This window comes from Lissotriton vulgaris, unplaced genomic scaffold (genome assembly GCF_964263255.1).
Source record: "Lissotriton vulgaris unplaced genomic scaffold, aLisVul1.2 SCAFFOLD_1139, whole genome shotgun sequence".
Taxonomy (NCBI): Eukaryota; Metazoa; Chordata; class Amphibia; order Caudata; family Salamandridae; genus Lissotriton; species Lissotriton vulgaris.
In genome coordinates this window covers 156673-183807 of record NW_028241234.1, presented here as the reverse complement: position 1 = coordinate 183807, position 27135 = coordinate 156673, and the positions used below count along the sequence as shown (strand labels likewise).

Below are 27135 nucleotides of genomic sequence, written 5' to 3'. Positions count from 1 at the left end.
CCCATACTCAGATGTGTTAATAAATACAATAATACATTCATTGCATCTCCATAAATACTATGCACTGCGTGTTTGAGTGTTTTTATTTCACAAAATGCTGTGGTATCAACAACCATATTTGACAAAGAACCATGAAATATGGGACAAATGCTACCATTCGCAGAGAAAAATTGATCTCATCATCATAATGCCAGTCACGAGCCACTCTGCAAAGCGTTATCATTGTCATGGCTAGTATGATGTGCATCATGAATAATCATATTATGTGACAAAGTTATTTAAAATGTGTCAAAAATGCAGTTTATGTGACACAATCTCTGCCAGCATTACTTTCATCAGTTTCAGTTACAAACCTAGGGCCAGATTCAAAAAGGTTCCTTACACGTTTGAGTAATTTACACCTTTGTGTAGGTTTAATACTTTTTTGGGTATTCACAACATCTGAGTCTATATTTACTTCAAAAGTGTAACATACATGTCTCCACCTAACTGAAGGGCCTGGGGGCTATTCAGGAACTGCAGGGTTTAGAGTAATTTACATTTGTTATTTACTCTTACACATTTGAGTAACTTTACAGTCGGATTCGGTGAATAGTCAAAAGTATTAAAGTTAACCAAAGTGTAAGAGTAACTCATATGATGTCACCAGAACCCCACAATGGGAAAATTGGACCATATTAAATATTTGCCCAATATGTATCCTTTCTCTATTTCTCACCCGCTCCCTCTTTCTCTCTCTTCCTCTGTATGGACAATACAGTGACAGCGATTGCCCCTCTGTAGTTATTGTTAAGTCTAACTTTCAACACCTTTGATGGCGGCTTGACAAATCTGCATTAAACTCTAGAAAAGAAATGCTCATCAATGGGGGAGCATTTACAGGAACTCTGAAAACAATGCACGTTCTTCTTGTACTAAACTATTGGCCCACTGTTTTGAGTACTGCCACTTCAGAATCCTGATTTAGAAGCAATTTGTCCTTTCTCTTCCAGATTGAAGGAAAGTGGTATGCTGTGGCAGTGGCATCAAACTGTCCAGAATTTCTTCAGATGAAGTCAGTGATGAAGATGCCCATCACCATATTCAACTTACTTGACAACGGAGACCTGTTTGCTGCCACAGGCGTCGCAGGGTAAGTGTTAGACAAAGCACTCAACAGAGCTAGTAGTCTATTGGCTAGGCAGTATTCGATGAGCATGAAATATACAGAGGATACAGCAATGATTTCTATTAGAGCTTATTTTTTTTGTTTAACGTATGTGCATACAATTGAAAAATTCTTTCACGCTACATAATTTGGTGAATATTTCTCACTTTAGGGTCATTTTTTAAACCCTTTTTACCCCATCCCTTGAAAAATGAGTCAACCTTTTGCCCTGAGCACAGCTTCAGAAATTGTTCGTTTTTGAACTTATTCCATCAGGCCATATCCAATCTCTGTTTACTCTTAGCAATATATTGCTACTCCCCTCTACCCTAATGGTAAGTAACTTTACCACTTTATTGGACTATGCATGATTCTTGTGACACAAAAGCGAAGTAGTCTGTTGTAGACATCTGACCTGGAATCTTATTTGCCTCATGGGAAATGATGAAGGGCCATTAGAAAGTGTTCTTAGACAAAATCAATAGCCTAGCTGGTGTTTACAGACAAATGCCTTGTTACTTTCATTCATCAAGTTGAGCTGATAAAACACATGAATCCCCGGAAATCCTTGACAACTCCCACAACGGTTTTCGTGCCTGTCACAGCACCGAAACTGCCTGGTAGCAGCCACCAACTGTATCTGCATGCAGTTTGACCAAGGCAGATCTGCAGTGCTGATTTTGCTTGACCTTTCAGTGGCATTCGATAGCATCTCCCCAGTGCGCATGATTCAGTGACTGCTGGAAGTAGGAGTTACTGGTAGGGCCCTGCAGCGTCTCCACTCTTTCATGACCGGCAGAACTCACATTGTTAGCTATGGTGGCTTTAGAGCAAAGGCTTTCCGCCTTCCCTATTGGGTCACCCATGATCTTCCCTTAGCCCCACTCTTTTTTAACATCTTTGCGACCCCTCTTGTGGAGTTGGTGAGATCGTTCGGTTGCCAGGTTCTCTCCTTCCCGGATAACACACAAATGATTGTTCGAACAAAACTGAGGTGCAGAAGAATGTCTCTAGAAACTTGTTCTATTTCAACAAAGACACCAAGTATGAAGATGGGACCCTCAGAACCACTCTTTAGTTCACCTTATGGACCTGCGGAAGGGCTCTCAGAGTACTGTCTGCTGCTATGTACTACAGAAGGCTGTTTCTCTGCACCTGAATGGACTGTTTGGCTGCCTGGAGCCTGCCTTCAACCGTCATAGTCCAGCTCCACTGCTTGAGCCCTGCCTCATCACTTGAAGCAAGGACTACCAGAGTCACTCCAAGGCCTCGGGTGCTAGCATCCTAATCAGAGCCTCAGGGACAGCAAAGGCTCCAACCATATGGAACCTGTACCTGGACCCAGCCTGAGTGAGTCCTAAGCCCCCAAGTGGTGCCCCACCCCCAGGCCCTTCCAATCCTTGCCCCACGGTTACGGTGCTAAAGGTGCCCAGATTGCTAACATCTAAAGCTTGGGATGTGGAAAATATTTAGCTAAAAACTGCTCTGACAACTGAGGGAAGGAAGGGCCAACCTGCATGTCTATCTGCCTCTGTGCATAGCTGGTCGGCCTGACTTCGCAGTAGGTCCTGCTACCTTCTTCTCAGCAGCAGCAACTTCTGTTCAACGGTTTTTGGCCAAAGGAGTATCCAGTCTCCTGGAACTCTCATCGGCTGGTGCTTCCTGCCGCATCCCGCTGGCGATTTTTGACTTCCAAAACAGAAATCATCACCTCAACTTTGCCCAGCGTCTCCCCGATGAAGACTCCTCCATCTTGGACACAGCCTGCAGCCTTGCCGCCTTAACTTTACCTTCTCAGAACATTTCTTTAAATTTCTTCTAAGTCCAAAGGTGAGCGCTGACTTTATGTGACTTGCGCTCCATCGTGGTCAATATTTTTTTACTTTGATCCTGTCTTGTTTGCGCAACTTGCTGTCAGTGGTTATCCCTTTAATCTTTGGCGTGCTACTTCTTACCTTAAACTTAAAAAATGCATAACTCCTGTTCTACTGATTGGATCTTTGTTGTCTTGATTAATTTATTAAAACCTCCTCTATGTTTCTAAATTGTGATGAGATTTTTCTTGTTCTGAGTTTTCATGTTCGTACTGTTTGTGTGCTGCAAAAATACTTTACTCATTGCCTCTAAGCTAAGCATGATTGCATTAGTGAGTTTTGTGGTTCACCCTGAAAGGAACTGTGGCTTTTGCTTGAGCAGGGATAACACCCCACTCAATCAACAGCCCAATTGCTCACATTGAGCGATTTTTTAAACCCTTACAATGTATTCATCTGAAGCCATTGACAAACACTCAAATATTACAATCTCCCACTCTTAATAAAATCATGTGGGATGAAACAGCTTATAAGGAACCAATACATTGGACACAATTTCTCCAAAGTTTAATTTTAGGACTGATGAAGCAAGACTCACAGGATACTGCAGTGAGATGAGGGTTGCATAAAAAAAGCTGACAAACTAATCATAGTAAAAGCAGACAGTGTTGTACTAGATACTTTAAATGAGTCATGCACAAGAAGAGAAATGCCACCTCCCAAGGCTGAAGAATGGTTGCTATGTCTTAATTCAAAACCAATCAGAGTGGCTAATGCTTTGTCAGTGGGTGAGTATGTTAGGTTTCTGTAAAGTCAATGAAATCCATCTGATATGTTAACTTAGGTTCCCTTCACAGAAAGACAAGATGCAGGAATGTCTATACATGGACTTACCACCTGTTTGTGAGAATGCAGAGGGATTAACTTAGAATAGTCCGCTTGCCTTAGGCAATGGTTAGGACCACAAGAACTGGCAGCATGGCCCATGGAACACGTTATCCTGGTGTGGATAAGTGCGGACGGGCTGGCCTTTAGCACATTGCCAGTTCAGCCACGGTTCGCATCTGGTAGGAATAGTAAGCAGACTGTAAGTAATGGCACAAGTCAGTTGATCTGTCTCCGGTGTAAGTAAGAAAGACAAAGAAATGTGAGTGAGGTGTGGGGACAAGATGGCTAACCAGGTGAACCATCCAATTCTGTGAAAAATACGAGGTGAGAAAAACAAATTAAATGAACAGCAAAAAATATAATCTAACATGAATAATACAAACTAAAAGAATAATGTGCAAAGCGTGAGCTAACCAAAATAAGAATCAAAAACAATGTAAGAGGCAAATTGGAACTTTTCTCAACATATAAGACAACATGAGATTGGATTAAAGGTAATTTTAAATGGTCTCAGGTTGATTATCTGGAAGAGTTTTGTGCTGGCAGTAACATTCAGAAGGCCCTTCTCAGTTTTAGTGCTAATCAAGTTTAATCCTAAGGATTTTGTGGCCCTGGGCAAGAAATATTTTCAGGACCCCTGTTTGGAACAACTCAGAGTTTTTTATACCATTTCTGCTAATTCAAGCACTATATTGCCTAGCAATATTGAATAATATGTTGAAGGCTGCGATACAGAACTACACAGAAGTGAGCTAGAGAGAAAGTTCATTTCCCAAAGGACCTCTTGGCAGGTGGGAGCCCTGCCCTATTGCCCACTTTGCCCAAACCTTTAAAACATCTCAGTGCTAATCAAGCAACCCACCGTTGATGCAAAGAAGAAAGAAAAAGCAAAGGGGCTGATTGCCAACTAATGCGATTTCTGATGGTGTTATGCAATAAGTGTTTGTGTCTTGTATAGTGTTCTGGGACCCAGTCAGGCATTGCACTGTGCTCTGAAGTCCCACATACATCGAAAGATAGAGTGTTCCACATATATATTTCATCCTCACTACTCCTAAATTATACCATATGATCCCCATATTCCAAGTGCCCAAAATGGTCTGTGCCTAAAAAACTGCTTTGACATCCCTGTTATTCTAACATATCTCACCTTTCATTTCAATGCGTGAGATAGGTCACTCCCCACGCCGCTCAACTCCTCTGGGACCCGAGTGCTGCAGAGGGTTCGCCGCTGGTGTGCCCCGGGTTCTGCATTCCTTTTCCTTACTGTGCAATTGTTGTTTGCTTTCCTGTATCTTATTATTACTATTGATATTGTGTATTCTTAGGCGCTCCTTTTGCGCCCCTGCCCTCTGTGCCCCCCCCGCTCCCCACTTCCGGCTGCTGCTCCCCCGTGGCCCGCCACCTTTTTCCTTTCTGTTCCCCTGCCCGCCCACTGGCCACCCCTCTCCCACCTCCCAGCTGCCCCTCCCTCCCACTTGGCCTCTTATGGAGGTCGCGCGGCGCAGGTGAGTGTGACCTGACCCCAGGTCACTCCCCGCGCCGCTCGACTCCTCTGGGACCCGAGTGCTGCCGAGGGTTCGCCGCTGGTGTGCCCTGGGCTCTGCATTCCTTTTCCTTACTGTGCAATTGTTGTTTGCTTTCCTGTATTTTATTATTACTATTGTGGATTCTTAGGCGCTCCTTGTGTGCCCCTGCCCTCTGTGCCCCCCGCTCCCCGCTTCTCACTGCTGCTCCCCCGCGGCCCGCCACCTTTTTCCTTTTTGTTCCCCTGCCCGCCCATTGGCCGCCACACTCCCGCCTCCCAGCTGCCCCTTCCTCCCACTTCGCCTCTTATGGAGGCCGTGCAGCGACAAGCCCGTCTGCGCCCGTCCACGCCTGGACTGCGCCCAGCGCCAGAACCCCTGGACCCCCCACCCTCTGCATCGCCAGACTGCACTATGACTCCAGCACCCTCCACGCACTCAACACCGAACGAGACCAGACCTGCTACCGGGCCACCCCAAAGCGCACCCTAGGGCCCTTCGCCTGCCGGAACTGCGGATTCACCAGCATCCAGCCCACCAAACCACCAACCAGAGAACCCAACACCTCCACTGCATCCTCCTCAACACTCGCTCCGCTCGCATACACGCCATCGAACTCTGGGACCTCCTTGACTCTACCGCCCCAGACGTCGCCTTCCTGACGGAGACCTGGCTGACCACCACCTCAGCACCGGACATCGCCATAGCCATCCGACAGGGCTACAAGATCTCCCGCAGAGACCGCACCAACGGGGTAGGAGGGGGAATCGCCGTCATCCACAAAGACACCATCAGAATCTCGACCAACACGGACGAGACCCTCACCTCCGCCGAGCACATGCACTTCCAGAGCCACACCGACCCCAACACCACCCTCAGAGGAACACTCGTCTACAGACCTCCCGGACCTCGACCACAGTTCAGCGACACCATTGCCGACCTCGTCAGTACCCACGCCCTCGCCTCCACGGACTACATCTTCCTCGGGGACCTGAACCTCCACCTCGAGAACAACAACAACGCCAACTCCACCGCCCTGATCGACAACCCCGCCAATCTCAGACTCAAACAGCTCGTGACGGCACCAACCCACGCCGCCGGACACACTCTGGACCCCATCTTCTCCACCAGCCCCCACGTCTCCTTCAACCACACCACCGAACCCCACTGGACCGACCACAGATGCGTCCACTTCACCTTCAGGAAACCCACCACACTCCACCGCTCCCAACTGCTCCACCGCACCCAACAGCTGCCACGCCGCTGCTGGGGCAAGATCACCAAGGACCAACTGACTACCACCCTCGCCCTGAGACCACCCGATCGACCCCACGACCCAGACACCACCGCGACCAACCTCAAACAGTGGATCAACGACTGTGCTGACACCCTCGCCCCTCTCAAGACCTCCACAACCAACCACACCAACAAGAAAGTCGCCTGGTTCACCGAAGACCTCCGGATCTCCAAGCGCACCTGTCGGAAGCTGGAGAAGAAATGGCTCCATGACCAAACACCAGACAGCCACACAGCCCACAAGAGCACCACCCGCAGACACCACCAAATCATCAGGACCGCCAAGAGGACCGCCTTCAGGGACCGCTTAGACAACAACGCACACAACACCAAAGAGCTCTTCAGCATCGTGAAAGAACTCTCCAACCCCAGCTCCAATACCAACGACATCCCACCATCACAAGACCTGTGCGACTACCTGGCTGCCTTCTTTCACCGCAAAATCACCGACATCCACAACAACTTCAACTCTGACACCCCCGCACCCACCACCGAGTCCACCACCCCTGGGACCACCACCCACACCAGCCACCTGACCGCCCGGTCCAACGCCAGCGATGAAGACACCATCAAAATCATGAACTCCATCCACTCTGGATCCCCATCTGACCCCTGCCCTCACCACTTCTTCAACAAAGCCAGCACAACCATCGCGCCCCACCTCCGAAAAACAATCAACAGTTCCTTCAAGACAGCAAATTTCCCGGAAAGCTGGAAGCATGCCTAGATCAATGCCCTTCTGAAGAAGCCCAAAGCGGACCCCAAGGACGTCAAGAACTTCCTTCCCATCTCCCTGCTCCCGTTACCGGCAAAAGTGACAGAGAAAATTGTCAACAAACAGCTAACCTGCTACCTCAAAGACAACAACATCCTGGATCCCTCCAATCTGGTTTTCGCAGCAACCACAGCACCGAGACCGCCCTCATCGCCGCCACTGACGACCTCAGGATCCTGTTGGACAAAGGAGAAACAGCCGTCCTCATCCTCCTGGACCTGTCAGCAGCCTTTGACACAGTCTGCCATCGCACCCTATCAGCACGCCTCCATGACGCTGGAATTCAAGAGAAGGCCCTGGCCTAGACCACATCCTTCCTCTCCGGCAGAATGCAGAGCGTCAGCCTCCCACCCTTCCGCTCGAAATCCACCGAGATCATCTGCGGTGTCCCACAGGGATCCTCCCTCAGCCCGACGCTGTTCAACATCATCTCCTACGCCGACGACACCCAGCTGATCATATCCCTCACCGAAGACCCCCACACCGCCAAAGCCAACCTCCACAGAGGAATGAAGGCCGTAGTCGACTGGATGAAGGACAACAGACTGAAGCTGAACTCAGACAAGGCAGAGGTCCTCATTCTCTGACCCACCCCATCAGCCTGGGACGACTCTTGGTGGCCCACATCGCTAGGCACAGCCCCAGAACCCACAGACCACGAACGCAACGTGGGGGTCATCCTCGACTCCACCCTCTCCATGACGAGGCAAGTCTCCGCCGTCTGCCCGCGTCCTGCTTCAACACCCTCCGCATGCTCCGCAGGATCTTCAAATGGATCCCTCCCGACACGAGAAAACCCGTCACCCAGGCCCTCATCACCAGCAGGCTCGACTACGGGAACGCCCTCTACTCAGGAACAACAACCAAGCTCCTGAGACGACTCCAACGAATCCAGAACGCCTCGGCACGACTGATCCTCGACGTCCCCCAACGCAGCCACATCACACCCCACCTGAGAGGCCTGCACTGGCTCCCTGTCAACAAGAGGATCACCTTCAAACTCCTCAACACCGGACCCACATACCTCAACAACCCTCTCAGCTTCCACACCCCCACCCGAAACCTCCGCTCAGCCAAACTCGCCCTCCCCACAGTTCCTCGGTATACAGCGGTTAGCATTCATTTTTTACAACGCGGTGCTGTTACCACGCTACTTTTACCACGCAAGTCATTACAACGACTTGCGCTGGAGGGCGCTCCAGGATAGTAAATAGTTTAATTTACTATCCAACTCCTTCCCTAGAGTCCAGGGGGACTGGAGTTGGAATAGTAAATTAAAAAATTTACTATCCAGCGCCCCTCCACGCAAGTTGTTGTAACGACTTGCGTGGTAAAAGTAGCGTTGTAACGGTACGCGTTGTAAAAGTACGCGTGGTACCGTCATATATCCCAGTTCCTCGTATCCGGAAAACCACCGCCGACGGCAGATCTTTCTCCTACCTCGCCGCCAAGACCTGGAACGCTCTCCCCACCAGCCTACGACAGACTCAGGACCTGCTGGCCTTCAGAAACTCCTCAAGACCTGGCTTTCCGATCAGTAGCGCCCCCCCTCCCCCCAGCGCCTTGAGACCCTCACGGGTATGTAGCCCGCTTTATAAATGCAGTGATTGATTGATTGATTGATTGACTGCTGCCTGATCTCCTCTAAAAACAACCGCACATCCTCTTGGATTGTGTTTCTCAGTAGAGTAGTCTGGCTGATCATCGTCTATGTACTCGTGGTGGGTTCGCAGGAGTTGTGAGCAGCGGCAGCAACAACAACAAGAACAGAGGGAAGGGGCTGGATTTTCAAGGCTATGTTTTAGCGTGTTCTGGGCACTATCACCAGAGATGTGTGGGGGGGGGCAAGACTTCACAGCCTCATTTTTGGGGGGGGGGCTAAGATGATATTGTAATGACTTATGTATCTCGCTGAGGTCTATGAGGGTATGACAGGCCGCTGGCTCATAATTGAGGGGCAACGGAGGGCCTCCAGTCTTTATTCTGAGGTTGAGTAGGGCAGAGCAGAACTCCGCAGAATTCAACAGTTTTAATGTAATACTGCAAAATTCCACATAGTAAAACTCCACAAGCTCTGTCCACCCCTAACAAGTACACTAATACCTTTCAGGAGAACTGAATAAGTACTTCATGACCCGTGAACTGGTATATCTGGTACACATTTAACCACCAGGCCTAATTGGTAGGTTGATGCATGTCCACCATGACTATTGAAAACATTGACTGGTAGCTACAGTATCATATTTGTTAAGTCTAGTGAGCTGATGAACACTTATCTGCTAAAACAAATACCAAGGTACATATTTGTTCTTTGTCTACTGCGCAATGGAATACTAAATAATATGCAAGCTTATTTGTGTTCTTTTCCAGACCTTCAGGATGCATGAAGATGGATATGGTATACCATTTCGTCAAAAACGGTCAATTCACTCAAAGTGGTGAGTATCAACCATAGTGAGGGCATGATTCACAGAACTAACTTAAGATAAAATCCTAAACTTACTACCATTTTGGTATTCACAGAAGGCACTTACTCATTTTGGTATTCACAGAAGGCACTTACTCATTTCGGTATTCACAGAAGTTAGGAGTCCTAACTTTAGGACTCCAAAATGCCTTCTGTGAATGCCGAAAGTCTTAAAATTAGGATTTTTCTCAATTTTGTAGTAGTAAAGTTAGGACTCCTAACTTTCGGACTCCTAAATGCCTTCTGTGAATACCGAAAGTCTTAAAATTAGGATTTTTCTCAGTTTAGTAGTAGTAAAGTTAGGACTCCTAACTTTAGAACTCCTAAATGCCTTCTGTAAATACCGAAAGTCTTAAAATTAGGATTTTTCTCAGTTTAGTAGTAGTAAAGGTAGGACTCCTAACTTTAGAACTCCTAAATGCCTTCTGTGAATACCGAAAGTCTTTAAATTAGAATTTTACACAATTTAGTAGTAGTAAAGTTAGGACTCCTAACTTTCGGACTTCTAAATGCCTTCTGTGAATACCAAAAGTCTTAAAAATAGGATTTTTCTCAGTTTAGCAGAAGTAAAGTTAGGACTCCTAACTTTTGAACTCCTAAATGCCTTCTGTGAATACCGGAAATCTTAAAATTTGGATTTTTCTCAATTTAGTGGTAGTAAAGTTGGGACTTCTAACTTTCGGACTCCTAAATGCCTTCTGTGAATACCGAAAGTCTTAAAATTAGGATTTTTCTCAACTTGATTTAAATTTCTCCCAGGCCTACTCCATACACTTACACTTTTTCACCCACCTGAATGACCTGGTATCATGTGAAGGTCAAACAGCAACGGGACAAATATCAAGGGACACTCAAACATAACTGTGGGATCCTGTGCTTCCCTATTCCCTGCATGAGTGAGCTAGTGCCTGAAGGGCCTGATTTAGATCTCCGCAGAAGGGTTCTTTGTGCCAGATAACCCATCTGATGAAATATAAATCTCCTCGGAAATATAATGGGATTTATATTTTTGCAGACGTGATATTCGTCACCGTTGTGACTGGGTAACCTGCCCACGAGGTCTAATTGAGGCCCTTCGTTAAAGCATTTTAAACTAGAGACTGAGCAACGAGCCTAGCTTTTGTGGTTCGTTTGCCCATAACCTCACACAGGCTTGACAAAAGTTTTGTGCAGCCTGAGTCATAAACATTCAGGGCCCTGGTTTACTGGTAGCATATCACTGATGAAATAGTGTCATCTAATGGCAGCTAACTTTGCCTGCTTCATCAAGCATATATCATAAAAGCAGGCTGGGTGCTTATGTGGTACATATCTTGAGCAATGACCATGGAGAGCCCTGAAAAGAGCAGGTGAAGGTAAAACTGCCTTAGATGCCAGAGCCAGCTGCTGTCAAATTAAAGTGGAGGAGCAGCACAGGCAGAATATTTTGACCCAGTAGAAGGCACTGCCAAAAACCGGCAATACTCTTGGGCTCAACACCAATCCTTTCAATCCTAGTTCATTCCAACCAGTGTTTATAAAGGGTCACGACTGAGAGTTCTGGAGTTGCAAGTTTCCACAGTGCCTGTCAGTGAGTCAAAAGAAACATTTAATGAAAACAAACACAATTAAAAGTGTACCTACCAGCTGCGTTGGTCCACTGCTCTGGTTCCTGCAGTCCATGGCTCCAGCACAAGTTCCCAGGGTCTAATGAACTCCCCTAACCAGTCCAGACGCTGCTCTCATGCTGGTAATACCATCAATCAGCATGAGAGAAGTGCCTGGATTGGTTGCAGAGGGCTTCCTTGGCACACCCTCGTGCCATGGACCCTGTGCCTGTTCCCCTCCTGGATGTGCAACACGTCGCAAGACAGTCAGCCAAACCGGCATGGACACGTGCAGTGCCCACCACTGCTGCTCCCCGCTGCTGTCCATCACCAGGAATGTCACCGCCCGCTGAATAAAATGATAATAACATTGCTATATTATCATTTTATTTTTCATGTTTTCTCTGCTGCCAGCAGTGGGGCGATGCTCCTCTGCCTTAATTGAGGAGCCGGCACATTCAGCTACTCAATGGTTGTGTCAGCCCTGACCTGAAACATGAAGTAAAGTGAAGAAACCTATGACAGGCTCTGCTGGATTCATAAAGTGGATAATAACAATACCACTATCTTTCCACAATTGTGTTGTGGACATCATTTAGGGGTCACTGCATCCTGCCTCGCCCAGTACCCCTGCAACTTTGCCTGTGTATATGGTGAGCAAAAAGCACTATGGTGGGAAAAGAGCTGCAGATTCCATCTTAACAAGTGATATACAAGAACTAATGAGTCGAAACACATTATTTTACCTAATATATTGTAAAAATTGCATGGTTTAATGTTTTTCCTCCCAATTTTGAACTCTATAAATTGATCTTAAACATGTTTTTCAATTTGTTCCCTCCATTACATTGGAAACATTTGTAGACTGCACTAAGAACAGTTCAAAAATGAAGTTTGATGTACACTTTGCTGCCCATTACTACCACATTTGAACATACTCCATGCCAACATCAAAAGCAATTGGCAACCAAGCATTCAGCCAGCACTGCCTTGTTCATGCTTAGTCATTGTTAGTCAGAGCCAAAAGGCTAATACGTTTCTATAATAAACCCTAGCCGTGTCCTTTCAACACAAACTTTGATACAATTATAAGAAATTGGAAGATCCTATTATGGTGCCATAGGTAATATATTTTCCAATTTTTAATTAAGATGTATGCAGATTAATAAAACAGTAAAATAAGTTATGAGTAAAGACTTATTTGATGATATTGTTAAACCGCAGCGGTTTCCATGAGGAACATAATTTTTAGACTACTCAAATGCGCTATCAAGTGTCTTAATTATCTTTATTTAGTGGAAGACGAAGTTTAGCAAATTAGCAATTTTAATTTAGATATAGTGATTCTTTTTTGCTAACCTATTTTCATGTTTTTTACAGCACATTTACATTTTGCTTAGTCAATTTCATGTAATATGTACCCCTTTCCTCCACATTTCCTACAGTGTGAGTAAGCAGCTGCTGTTGTTTTTTTTCCAGCTCTCGATAACAGTGACATCCGATTTGTCGATGGGGACCCTGAATTTAGTGTCCTGGAGTACACCCAAAATGTCTCAGAAAGCGGCGATGCCTGCAAGATGGTGAAACTGTTAGGTATATATATATTTTAAACATCTCAGGAGAGCATCCTTGACATTCACAGAGCAATCAGACAGCTCTAAATGCACACATGATGATGACCAGCAATGATATTCAAACAAATGTCTAAGTCCATGCACCCTCAGGCATGTTCATGGTGCAGGATATGCTTTTGCCTTCCTACAGTTTGTTGTGAAATTCAGGGGGAGATTTGCTAAATTGTGGCACTGTGTTGCATTAAAATGAAAGATCAGGACAACCCCGTGGCTAGTCTCCTAGTGGTGGCACACTGTTGGCTGCCTTGTACCAATGCACACACCCATGCACCATGGTGCAAGGGCGTGTGCTTGATGTCAAGCCTAGATTTTGTACTAGACTGATCTCCTTCCAGTAATAAATACCATGCTTAGTTAGTCATAGATGAATACTTTTAAAATCTTGCATTTGTGCTCTACTGTGCATCACAGGTGCACAATTGGATAACGATTGAGAAAAGTTGATTTTTCTCTAATAATACGCCTGCCTCCAAGAAGAAGTCGTTTTTGCCACAAAGTCCTGTTTTGTAGATAGGGCTTTAAGTCAAAATCCATGGGGGGTTGCATGGGCAAGCCAATATACCTTCCACAGAATTACTCATTGGTGCAAAGTAGCACAAAGAACTGTTTTGCATTTCTTAAGGGATACTTTCCAACACGAATCAGAATTTGTATTGGAAAGTAAATTCCAGTACACCACTTTGCATTGGTTTGAGTAACATTTGTTAAGTGAACTTGGTGTAAAGTGTCAGTAAATCTGCCCCTCAGTTTTCTGTCCAGCATACATCTACACCAACTGATAGCCTCTCTGTCCCCTCCCACACTGAGGGTCCATTACAATCAACAGTCCTATTTCAACTCGCACATCTAGGCCAGTCAGAAGAATATGTCAGGCCAAGGATGTCTTGTAATTCTAGAAATACCTAGAAATTAGGAAAATATGTTTCCTGGGGAAAGAGAAAACACTGCATGGGTCATGGTATGTCTATGTAGTCAAGAGGCAGGTCCACTTTTCTTTATTTGCCAAATATATTACTCTTAAGCTCAATCTCCTCTTCATATGTCATGAAAACCCTGCAGCAGCTTCAACTGTCTTCTTCACTCCCATCCTAATCTCTCAGTCTCTCTCTTGCTAATTGCCTGTTACACAGCACCTATTACTCTTGTCTGGTACCTTTCATGAATATTTCAAGTGTGCCATCTTCCTACTGTACTGATTTTCTCTAGACGCTTCTTCTCCTAACTGTCATTCTTTGTCTCTTCTTAACATGGTTTTGCTGTATCTCCAAATAAGAAGCTCACAATAAGCCTGATCATTACATTGGCTCCTATTCTCCTCTCTTTTCACGGAATCTTCCTTTTATCCTCTAGACTCAACCCAATCTGTATTCTTTCCTATTACCATGTCCCTTACCTGGAATGCTCATTCCCCACTTTACTTTCCTCTTATTTTGCTCAAAAGACCTGTTGCTTCAATCCAACCCACTTTCTTTTTTCATCCGTGTTGGCTTTCTTTTTCCTAACCCACTAGTGTCTAGAGATCACTTTGGATCATTGAAGGTTGTCCTTATGCACATCTTGCTTCAAAAGTTTTCATATCAAGAAATTCTGCCCATATCTTACTTAAACAGAACTCAAATTCTATTTTTGTCTCTGCTGGAGTACATGCATCCATACTTTGCCTCAGTAAAGTAGGGTGCAGTTCCTGATTATTATCCTTCACACAGTTCATGGAGTTTCCCACTTTACTTTCATCAGTACCAAAGCATAGAACTTTGTGCTGATACTTTCAAGCATAATAAGAGCACCAATAGATTCTCCTCACAGTTAACCAGGGGCCGATCTGTCAAATTACATTTGCATACACAATGGGGAAAATGTGATGCTGGAAATCTTAACAGCATCATAAACATAGTAGTCATTTTCAAGCATAAGTTAAATCATGCTGAATTTCATGGCCTTTGAGTTTTTTTGCAGTTTTTGTGATTAATATGAGATGGTCACAAGGAGAACACTTTGCAACTTGCTCGTTGGTACTTCTCCTTTCTTGTTCAAATTTGCACACCATCTAGGAATCATATCTCAGCTTAGTCATTCCATGACCTCATCCTTTTTCTGTTCTTTTACACTATTCCTAAATCCTTAGTTTAGGAATGCGCTTTCTCTCCACATTTCTTCATACAGATCCTTTATTCTGGCCGCTATGTTTTTAAGGACCTCTCGCTAATCTGGTTGTCACCATTTTCCATAATCACATTGCTAATTCTGTTCTATCCCTACTTCTTTGTGGAGTGATCCAGAATTCAGCCTTTGTCATCACTTTGGTGAAAGCATTTTAGATATTCATTTCAGAGGCATAAAATACACACCACTCCTACTCAGAACTACCTTTCATCTTACCCCATATGCTTTCACTGCTATGATCACATATTTACTACCACCCTATAATTCATCACCCTAATATTACAAACATTTCAAATAAATACTTTATATAAAATTGCAGCATTTCTTAATTTCGCTTGAAACAAAGTAAAGAAAGAGGCAATCCTAATGATGTCTTGTGACTTCTAAAAGCATACAAAGGAATATTTTTTACTGCACAAGGCTTTAAGTGATTTCCACCAGGTACACAGGAGCTCTCAGAAGCTTGCCATCTGCTAGTAAGTATCTCTTGTAAATGAGGCAAAACCTAGTAAATGATACCACGATCTGGTACTTAGCAGTGCAGCCTCCTGTACGGCACAGGCAGTAGTACTGGAGAGTGGCAGACTCTTCAAGTGGCAGCCAGCCCAACCAATGGCAACGCCCTCTATCCAATAACACACAGTAAGACTGACAGCATGAAGCCTGCAATATAACCAATTGCCTTCCTGTAAAACCACCTGCTCAAGCAGGCCCTGGCACTGTCAGTCTCAGAGCAAGAGAGAGAGAGCGATACTATATTTGTTAGTAGCTGAGAATGATTGTCCTTGATTAACAGTAGCTCTTATTACCGAAGAGGTTTAAACAATGTCCTCTCTTTAACAATATTAAGGCCCAGCTAAATTAATTCTAGGTTTCATATTTAAATTCCTTGTAAAGGTGTAAGCTCTCCAAATATATGAAAAAAATCAACTGCACTCGACAGGCATGTTTATCATGCCTTATTTTTTTTACCAAATTACTTTTTTTGGTTCTTGCATATTGTCTTCTCACAGCTGCTTCTTTCATAGTTTCAGAATTATCAGGCATTCGTGAAATCTAATGAAACGTAATCCTGTAACCTCCACTCCTAGGTATATTCAAGTGGATTTTCCATTTGGAAGGAATCCACTTTGACTATGCATATCCGAAATGTAAAATAGGGTTTACAATATCTTCTCTCGACCTGAAAATGAACTTAGTGCTGCATTTTACAGTAGTAGTTTTGTGCGCTTAATAACATGGGAAACTACACACAATTAGTTTTATCCATCATTCACTCTCCTCCCCAGAATGCTGTCCCATTACTGTCCAAAACCCTAAATATAAGAGTATAGAAAACCCCTAAATATTTCAACATTTTCTACACTTTTAGATACAAACATTCTAATTCTAACTGGTAATAAGAATGTGAAATCTAAAACTTCATGACTTTCTTTGTGCAGGTAAGTTACACTAACATGACACGTGACATGAGAAATCGTGACTGAACCCATTAAAAAGTTTGTTTTGTTTGTCTTCCTGATTTCTGTTTGCAGGTAGAAAGCCAGAAATCGATGAAATCCCTGCTTTAGCCATAGCACACTTCAAGATGCTGGTACCGATAATTGGGCTCTCAACTGATGACATCACACACCTGCCAAGAGACAGTAAGCATAATGCATGCTGGTCATTTCTATATATAGAACAAAGCCTGGGCACGTGTCTCGCTCTCCTCGCTGATGCACTGCCAGAAATGGGAATCATCACCCGAGTGTATCCAATTGATCTAAGTACTCCTTAAGTAATCCTTTGAAACCTAAATTCTGTTCATAATTTTTAACTTTTCCTTTTCCGACTGGGAGACAGTAAAATTACATCTGTATTTTTTATTAAACTTTTCTTCACCAAATGTATGCTTTATCAGGCTTTGTACACCGGTCCGTCTCTTATAGATGCATCAATAATGGAGTAAACAAACCCAATGCATTTTGAGCCTTCACGGCTCTTCATCAGGGGTTTCTGTAACAAGATGGAAAAATCATCTTAGCTAACCGATACATTAAAGTAAACAGAAGTAAAATAACGTGACATTGACAAATAAGTGACAAAAACCATAGATGTCAACTGAAATGTGTCGACCCATGACTCCACAGTGTCCACCCCGCAACTGAAAACAACTCGTTTTATACAGCCATTGCATGATACATAGGAAGCCAATGGCAGCCTCACTATGCAGATGCAACCACATTTACTAGTTAGGTAACAAAATGCCGTACAATCAGGAAAGATGGCTCTTTGAGGGCCAGAAGCACCCATCATTCATTTGAAGGCTGTGAATTGAGTACTATTAAATTGATTATTAGTAACTTACTATTTCATATGTTTAGACATAGCAACGCTACAAAACATTGTATTAAGATACAGGTTTAAGGCACTGAAACTACTGTGTTATACGACAAAAAGATCTTGGGGTAGGCGAACATAGCAAGAAGACCGGGCAGCAGTTTTAAATAAAACAAAATCACCTATGATAGAGATAATGCAGCTAAAGTGAACACAAATGCACGTTATCTTATACATGTATTTAAAACCAATAGATGCCAGGTGAGCAGATTTCTGCTGTGGAGGGAGATCATAGATCACAAAGCATCCTCAGCAAACAATTAGAAAGCTTCCATTCACCACAAATTAGTTTTACCCCATGTGTTATCTGTGCATAGTATAAAGAAGTAAGAACTTTGTATCAAAGATTGTCCCCAGATTCTGCAATGGAAAAAAGGGTGGGTTATGGCCCTTTGCAGGCAATATGTAGAATGGACCAGCCAATGGAAAGAATAGAACAAGAAAGGGAACGTCAGTTCTACCAGGCTTAAGGCACAGTTAGCTGTCCTGCAAGCACCTTCATCCTTAAGGGGCAGCTAGCTTTACTCCAAGCACCCTCAGCCCTAAGGCACAGCAAGCTGACCTCTAGGCTGCCTTATAGCACAGCTAGCTGTCCTCCATGCAGCCCCAAGGTACAGCCAGCTTACTGCCAGTCTTCCTTAAACCACAGTTAGGTGACCGCCATGCAACCTTAAGGCATAGATCCCGTTCTCCAGGTAGCCATAAAGGACAGGTACCTGTCTTTCAGGCAGAGCTCAGTGGTACTTGTGCCGTGCTCATGGACAGTGCCATGAATAAAGTTTGACCCAAGAGTTTGGAATTGATTTCATGAACATAACTCTGCAGACCATTTCCTTACATTAACTGGGCCAATCGATCAAATTGGTTTGAGAACTGTAGAAACCCATAGCCCAGAGTTGTTTTCTGCAGAGGATAGATACTGAGTTTACTCATTCAAAGTCTCTGAAATAAAAAAGGACTTTCATAGCCAAAGTTGGCCTCTGTGATACCAATCAGGCTTTACAGATTAATATTCAGAAAATAGTTTATTTAGACCATAGGTCTCTAAAACATAGTACAACACATAGATAAAACACACAACTCAACTATTCAATGTGGTTAAAAATCAATACATAACTACAAGAAAAGAGGGGGGGTCCTAGGGGATGTTTATCGACCAATCATTGCTACTGCCCCTATACATATACAACTACCAACAACAGTGTAGCAATGGGTCAAGAAGAGAACTATATTGTATGTAACTGTCAATACGTGACATCAACTGTTAAGTGAACAGCGAAATCAAGCCTAGGGTACTATCTCTATGCGAAGAAAATTCCCATCAGATTACCAACCTGTCCCGCCCTACATCATCTGGGAACGTTCACCATGAAGGTAGATAGTCGTACCCTCAGAAGATTTGGCCAGACTTAGCCTAATCTCACCAGTCTGTCCCAGTGTCAGTATAATATTTCTGGGCATCAAGTGGTAACTGAATAGCAGTGCAAGCTAGGGAAAATCATAAGTGATTGAAGTGAAATGAGTAAAATTGGGTAGTGAGGGGGTAAAAATGTTTTTAATAGGCACCTCCTTACTCGTAAATTTTTAAAAACAGTGCAAGTAGTAGTATCAATAAATAACTACTAAGATAGGTGTTAGGTCGACATGTTTCTGCAGTTAACCGGGGCCCACAGGTCTCCTACTGCTTCATCAGGACCATGAGTGCTACTGCTAAACTATTGTGAAACAAGTGAAAACATTTTTTTATATCACCTGAAATTCTCCTATATGGTAGGAGAATGTAGCCCCACCTCACCTGGCCACAGTGCTGGTAAAACGGAGCACCGCTCTGTCCGTCGGTACCCCGGACGTCCTTCAGGGCTCTCCCCACAGACAGCTCAGAAGGACGTCCGGGGTACCGACGGACAGAGCGGATATTTACAGTATGACGCATCATGTTGCAGGGAGTTACAGATACATCAGTATTTCTGACGTATATGTAGGCGCAAAAGGGACACATTGGTGGAGTGTGCCACAAAAGTGACGCAACTCCAGCAATGTGTCCTTTCACATGGGGCAAGCCCCATGTGAAAGGGCCTGCGTCAGTCTTACGCTGCTGTGAGGTAGGCCTAAGATTTTGATGCATTTGAGACCTAGAAGTGGTGCAGTGAAATCTCATAGATTTCACTGCGTCACTTCCATGACACTTTCTTGCGTCAATACGCCCCCCTTGCATACATTATACCAGGTGCAGGTATAATGTGGCGCAGGGGTTTACAAAGTGACACATCTACCTAGATGCGCCACTTTGTAAATATGGCGCAACAAGGCGCATTTTTTACGCCACTGGCGCTTCACAAAAAGTGACGCACCGGCGGCGTAAAAGTGACGCACAGCCTCATAAATGAGGCCCCTAATGTATTCAATGTTTGTTTGAACTGTGACGATGGTGATCGAGACAGAACACCCCTAACACTACTTGTCTTTTTTCTTTCAGTGGACTGTGTCCCTGGAGAGTTTTAGGTAAGTTCATGTCATATGGCAGATGGCACTAGACTCGACTGCCCCATGAAGCACAAGTGGATGAGAAGCAGCGTGAAAAGCTCATACATATGCTCTGCTTCTTAACAAACTATGAGTGATGCATGTAACTGACATTAAAAACTAAAATAGGCATTGAAAAGAAAGAACTGGCATCTGAACACAGATCTGACAGGATTAGGCATATCTGGCACTGGTAGACGCAGCTGGCACAAGCAATGCCCGATCTGTCTACCAGTAACAGCTGGGTAAGAAAACTTATGGATATGAACTACAAGCCAGAATACACAGATCCAGTATGGGTGGGCACAGCTGCTATGATCAGGTAGAAATCGTACAGGTGGGCAGAACTGTCACTGGTAGAACTGGCATCCATATGCAGACCTGGAATCAGTAAAAAGCCCGGCATGGGTATGAAGAGCTGGCAGGGGCATTCCCCCAGGCAGGCACAATTGGCAAGAAGGACACGCACATCTGTGGCATAGATGAAAGACTTTCCATTTGTAGGACTCAGTACTAACATAACATTGGGCCATGCAGCTTTTCCTCTGAATAAATGCAGACATTTCTGTTATGGATTGAACCTAGTCATGAGCATAAGCATTCATGACCCCCTGCAAAACAGAAATACAAGGGAAGTGCAATGGATCCATGTAGGTTGAATAGTGCACGCTTAGATCTGCAGCCCCACAGCACCTCTCATGCACCTCAGTCCTAGCCTGCAGCTACCCCATCCCCTCCATTGCTACTATGAGATCCGGATGCACCAGCCAAGAGGGGCTACCTTGTGGCTGCTCCAAGCTGGGTCCGTTTGCCTGTGCACTGGATTTTAGAGTAGACTCCTGATGGAATGTTGTGGAGAATAGTTCAATTCTCTTCTCATAACTGGATGTTGGGGGCTGTGGACTCTTTTAGTATGTTTAAACAGTAGAAGGCCCTTTTCGACTTTTGTCATTTGTAAGATAATGCCAAACAAGCATTGGTAAAGCCAATTGTTCTGGCTTGCATTTTGAGTCCAGATGGAATCATTACCCGCATGCGCGCTAGCGGGTTTTCCCGCTGCGCGCTGAAATTTAAAAATCGCGGGTAACGTGACAAAGCCAGCTCGTCATGCGCACAGCGCAGGTAATGCCTATGACGAGCTGGCTTTGTCATCCGCATCGAAGGGGTTAAAATACACTTCTACAGTGTAAAACAACACAAACAAATATTGCTTTCCATGTATAATTCATACATTATAAAATGAATTTAATGTGTGACAATTCAGTATGTTTTTTTTACGGAAAAAAGTGCAATGATACACCAAGCAGCCACTAGTATAAACATGAGACAGAAATACTCCTCTGGGGGCAGTCTAAGCCTTCGCTGGGTCTATGTTCAAGAATTGGGAACAATAGGTCAGCAGACAGCAGCACCGTCAAGCGAGATCTAACAACCAGCATGCTGCAATTAGATTCACTAGAAACCAGTTCAAACCAGTCTACAGGAATTTCTCTAGCAGAGTGACACGAATATAATGAGAAGAGGTGCTCAGCACTCTTGACCCTGCTAACATCAATGTATTTCTCTTGCAGGGGATATACACGAGCCAAGACCTCCTTTGAGAGCTGAAAAGAGTGGTCTGGTGGCCACAAAAGGCCCTTTCGAAAAAAACCTGGCTTGCTTTACCTGTTGTGATAACTTTCACTATGTATGCTTTATTTTAGTATATCTCTGACTTCCTGAGGTGATAATCTGCTCTGTATTCACATTAAATGCATTAAAATCAAATCTGGTTGTCTGTGTATGATTACAAAAAATAGTGGTGCTCCAAAGCTGTGGCTATAAATTAAGGCACCAAACAAAACATCTCAGATAGATACAATGTATTGACTGGTGGACAGACAGAGAGAAACATTGCTGAACATGTGAAATGTTCCATTTTTCTTCCTAAGTTTCACTCTGAACTCAGCTCTGCTAGGTTTCCCAGATCCATGTTTGACTACCTGCTTTAGTGCAGGTGGTTTTTTGGAATTGTGGGACTTGTAATCTATTCCATTACAAAACAGGAGTACAAGTTCCAAAATGTAAAGAAAAAACCTGAACAAGAGAAGCTCATCATGGAAAACTTGGCAGCTATGTCAAAGCAAATTCTTTTATTCTTTAATTTTTTCATTTATTTCCAATAACAGCAACATTTCCTTAATGGCCAACCCTCTCTTTTCCCATGAAACAACTTTTATCACTGGACACATACATGACATGGGATGACTGGTTTTACGTGGCACAACATTGCAGTATCACAAGTACCATCAAACATATATTCCCCTGCATCACCCACTTGGTCAGCTCTGTATCATTTTACAGAGCTTCCTCTTGGGCTGTATCTACATCGTCTTGTTGCATTTCCATTTCTAGCATATTCCATTCCATAGCTCCCCACTCTGCTCCCGGTGTATCTTAACTTCTGCCTCACTCCACATTCTGCCTGGCCCCATCGGGTAAACTTCTTAGTCCACCGCCCTTTAGTTAGTAGATGGCTGATAATCCATCTTTAGTGCAACACATGCATCTATTAATCCCAGTCCACTACTTTGCTCATCACTCTTGTGTGTTTACTGCAGAGTATGCAGCCCAGCAAGCATAACTGTATAGTTGGCTGCAGCGGGATCCATTGTTAAAGCACTCAGTGCGGTTATCACATCTCCCCCAAAGTTCCGTACCCCCTGGCCATCCCACCGCATGTACATATTGTGCAGATATGTTTCAATCTGGCATTGCAAGTGACTTTCCTGCAATTACTGGGGATACCTCCCCTTCTTTCGTCCCCTAATCCTCTCCTATATCTCTTTCCTTTAGGTATTTTAGTAGAAGCATTCTTCTGTCAGTTCCTGGGATCAGTAGCCCATATTGTAGTGTGATTAGTTTGCTGCCCCCATGCATGTCAAGTAGCGTCTGATTTAGGAGATGTGTGTTAGGCCTGTGTGCCAGGCTTTCCGGATTGCCACTGTCAACCCAGCAAACATTAGAAAATGTTTACTATTGATGCCCCATCAATCGTAGAAGGATGCATAACTGAACAACCTGCCATCCACATGTCAATCTCCCATGCAGTTATGCATAGCTTCCTTGTTTATGTTTCGCGGGAAGGCTGGGAGAAGGGTACATAATCCTGTGCACCAGGGTTGAATTGTTGCGCATTTATATACTCGTCCCCTTCCTCCCTGGAGGCTTTGTCCCATATCTCTATGGTTGTTCAGATTGAAATTGGTAGTCAAACTCGTTTCTTATGTGAGATTGAGGGGAGTGCTAACAGTCCCACCAGCCATATCAGTTGCTTAATGGTTTGATCTACTGGGTCCATTCCTTCTTCCTCAAACCAGGGGACTAAATATTGTAGCTGTTTCATGGTGAATTTTAAAATTTGTGTCCTGTATTCCCCCTTCCCACAGGACTTTTAATACATGAAGACTTATCTTAGATTTTCCTGTGCCCCATTATAATAGTTACATCAGGTTGTCTAATCTACAAAAGCAATTGTCACGTATATGCATAGCATATGTTAGAGAATGTATAGGGTACTAGGGAGTACAATCATCTTACTCAGAGCTATGCGCCCCATTAGGGACATCCGGAATCTCAATCATATGAGTATACTATGTTCCAGGTCAGTCAATAATGTCCCCACATTGCATTCATAGACTTACGCTGGTTTAGTGCTCAGATAAATACCCAAGTATTAGAGTGGGGTCAGCAGAAGTTGTATATTGAGAGGTTCCTCCTCATGTTTATATTCTGCATTTATAGGGTATAGGACTGATTAATTTGCTTTCCGTCTGAAGCGAAGTGACGCCCAATCTCCTGAATCATGCCATCTATTTTGCGCCACACAATAGACCAATTCCTAATGGTCAATAAGTCAATACGTTTGTATGGTGTGCAAAATAACAGTGAATTTGGATGTGGCCTGATTCATTATTAGTGGCTGAGATTAATTTAAGCATTCCAACTATCACTTTTTGTATACTTTGATGCATTGCACTAAGGGAGCTGGGTATTATCATATGTGGGCCTGTACACACTGTGTTACTGAGACCAACCTGTCCACGGCTGATGAGCTCATAATTAGAGAGAAATTGGCCCTAGGTTGCTTGTTTTCTGAAACGGGGAGGTCCTGGATTGTTAGTTAGGGCTGATCTATTCCTATTGGAGCATGGTCAAGACTGATTTGCATATATAGCTGGGTCTAAACTGAGCTGGCATGGTGTGCAACATACCAATGGATTGTAATGCGGCGCAAGTTATTACCAGTGGTTGAGATTAATTCCAGCATTCTATCCATCACTGTTTTGTATATTTACAGTAATTGATGCACCATTCATTTTGTCCATAATTTCCCTATTGCCTACTAAGATTTGCTGTTTCAATTCCAGTGTGCAGGGCGGCTCGGTGTCTCTGTGTTGGGAAGTTTCATTTGGTGCCACACTCTGTGCCATCTTTGCAAGTTCCTCCTCAATTGTGTTTTGAGTTCGCCCCTAAACCACTCTTGGACTTCAGTGGCATTTGGAATAGTCTCCAGAACCCCTCAGGCCTCTGGGTATGCTTATGGTGCCATTGCTTATCTCTGCCCCTGAGATAGGAATTGTAGATTACATCAATATGAGTTTTATTCAGTAGCACATCACTGTGCAGGTAGCGGAAGGGGCTCCCCATCCGGCAGAACCAAGAATGCAGCAGCTTTCCTGGTTCACTGCAGGTTTCCAGGTTCACCCTCAGCTGGGCTCCTTCAAGATGCACTCACTGGACTGCTCATCACTGTGGGGTCCACTGTCCACAAATCTCAGGAGGCCCTTACAGTCCACTCCTTCACCACTGTGGCCAAGAGCAGTCCAGATCTTTTCATGGCTGCAGTTGTCCAGTTCCCCAGGTTTGCTCGGAATTGGTTAGTGTGCATCACTGCCAGGAATGGCAGGTCAGCATCAGTTCCACTACAGACACCTCCCTGCTCCACCATGTTGCCGGTAGGGCGAGATAATGTGATGGGGGTCTTTAATAACTGTGTGATCATAGCAACGGGAGGATGCATCCACATAGGAGATGATCTTGGCTCCTCCTGCAAATGTTAATTTTATAAATACTATAATACCCAGTACACCAGTTTGTAGTGTAGGTCCTATATTCCCAATAGACTCAGCACATTGTAATAACATACACTATAGATCTGACATAGGACTGAGGTCAGTGTGTCTCTATCGAGTATACTAAACTTAATTGTGAGTGCCAGCTAGCTCAGAGGTCACTAGAAACTTTCTTGAATACACAAGAAGGGATTCGTTTCTGACAACCGCATAAACATGACAACTTTGTTTCCCCAAGAATAAAAACTTATGTTAAGAGTCGTGGAAACAATGGATAACTATTTTACTCACTAAATCGTGCATGCTTTGTTTCTACAGAGTTGCAGGGAAAAGAGAGAGACGGGCGTTTCAATAAAAAAGGGGTTTATTGAACAGTCTTCTTTCTCATGCAAGAGAGGTGATTTGCTACAATCGTTAGACAGAATGCAAAGTATAATGCGTACAGCGTAAACAGTAATATAAAATAATACTGTAATAGCATTGTCTGGTGCTATGACATATAAAAATACATACATAAATAACACAAGTTAAAATACTCAACTGGTGCTTCTAAAATACGCCTACCGCAATGTACCTAACCTAGGTATAGTACGAGGGAAGAAGTAAGTGAGGTCTCTAGCATAGGTTTAGTTTTGCCAAGAATTGCCAAAGGTTTCTCTAGGTTCTAACAGCACCATACCTTAGAATGAGGGAGGTTGGTATCTCTTTCACGGATCACGGACTCGATTTCCTAACACCCCACAAGGGGAGTCAGAAACACTGGAGCTGGAATCTCGACAGAGGAGGACAGCTTCTGATCAGTTCATCATCTGGAGAGTTGGCTTCCTTCGGCACTTGCTGTAGCGAGCTGCGTCGGGCAAGTAGATAGTCGAATTGCACCTAACCACACCGTGCTTTGCCATAGCAAGTGAAGGTATATTTATACCTTGAAGTTGTTTTAGGAATGCCAGCTTTGGCGTAAAGTCGGGCATATGAACGTCATGAATGAACCCCTAAGGAATAGATGTTCATTGTAAAATAACTGAGTTCTTGGAGAAATCAATATTCAAGCAAGGGAAAGTCCCTAACGGCTTAAGAGTCTGGTTTTCCAAGAAATCGCTGTGACATAGATGAACAGATGGAAGTAGCCATGCCTGTATTTGGGCTGCATGGGCTATGCCTAAATAAGGACTGGATTTCTATGCCTATATAAGGGCAACGCGAATTGTACCTATATAAGGGCATGAATCGGAAATTCAACTGGAATCTAAAATCGAACACAACAAGTTCACTTAATGTATGTATGTAGTATGATTTACACATCCATAATAAGAAACGTATTAGGTTAATGGGATCACATTTATCTGATAAAAGGATCACTGAAACAATATCGAAGTGAAGAATATCGAGTTACAAAAATATCGAGGTAAAAATATAGAATACCAAAATATCGACCTCCTATCTCCAATCAGGTAAGTGCAAAAATATCGAATCAAAAATATCGAAGTTAAAAATATAGTTAGTCAAAATATCGAATTTTTTAAAATGCTTTAAATTCATTAAAAATTAATGAAATAATAAATATAATTAACTTAAACATACTTACACTACTTAAATACCCTGAAAATTAATAAATAATTAATGTAATTTAAAAACATTTTTTTACAAATTAATTTGTTAATATATATATATATAAACGTAATATCAATAAAATATGTACAATATTTATACCGTAGGATAGCGCAAAGTGTAAAATTTAATGTAATCACTCCATTAAGTGCAACAGTAGAGAAAGCATTGGATAGCGTAAGGGTAAAAATTACTATTCCAACTCCAAGGAG

At 43.8% G+C, this 27135-nt stretch overlaps 1 protein-coding gene across 1 annotated transcript; it reads left to right on the top strand.

Annotated features, from left to right (window-relative positions):
• The first annotated feature begins 942 nt into the window (after positions 1-942).
• LOC147672008 (uncharacterized) lies at positions 943-21924 on the top strand. Its single transcript, XM_086948055.1, has 6 exons — positions 943-1132; positions 9817-9884; positions 12979-13092; positions 16832-16942; positions 20155-20180; positions 21773-21924. The coding sequence occupies exons 1-5, from the start codon at positions 1050-1052 to the stop codon at positions 20178-20180; spliced, it is 402 nt and encodes a 133-aa protein (XP_086804181.1). The 5' UTR covers positions 943-1049; the 3' UTR covers positions 21773-21924.
• The last annotated feature ends 5211 nt before the right edge of the window (positions 21925-27135 follow it).

Excerpts from the sequence above, each read along its gene's own strand:
- LOC147672008 (XM_086948055.1), top strand. The coding sequence starts at position 1,050 with ATGAAGTCAGTGATGAAGATGCCCATCACCATATTCAACTTACTTGAC. Across the intron at positions 1,133-9,816 it reads GCTGCCACAGGCGTCGCAGG|ACCTTCAGGATGCATGAAGA; the intron begins GTAAGTGTTAGA and ends GTTCTTTTCCAG. Across the intron at positions 9,885-12,978 it reads CGGTCAATTCACTCAAAGTG|CTCTCGATAACAGTGACATC; the intron begins GTGAGTATCAAC and ends TTTTTTTTCCAG.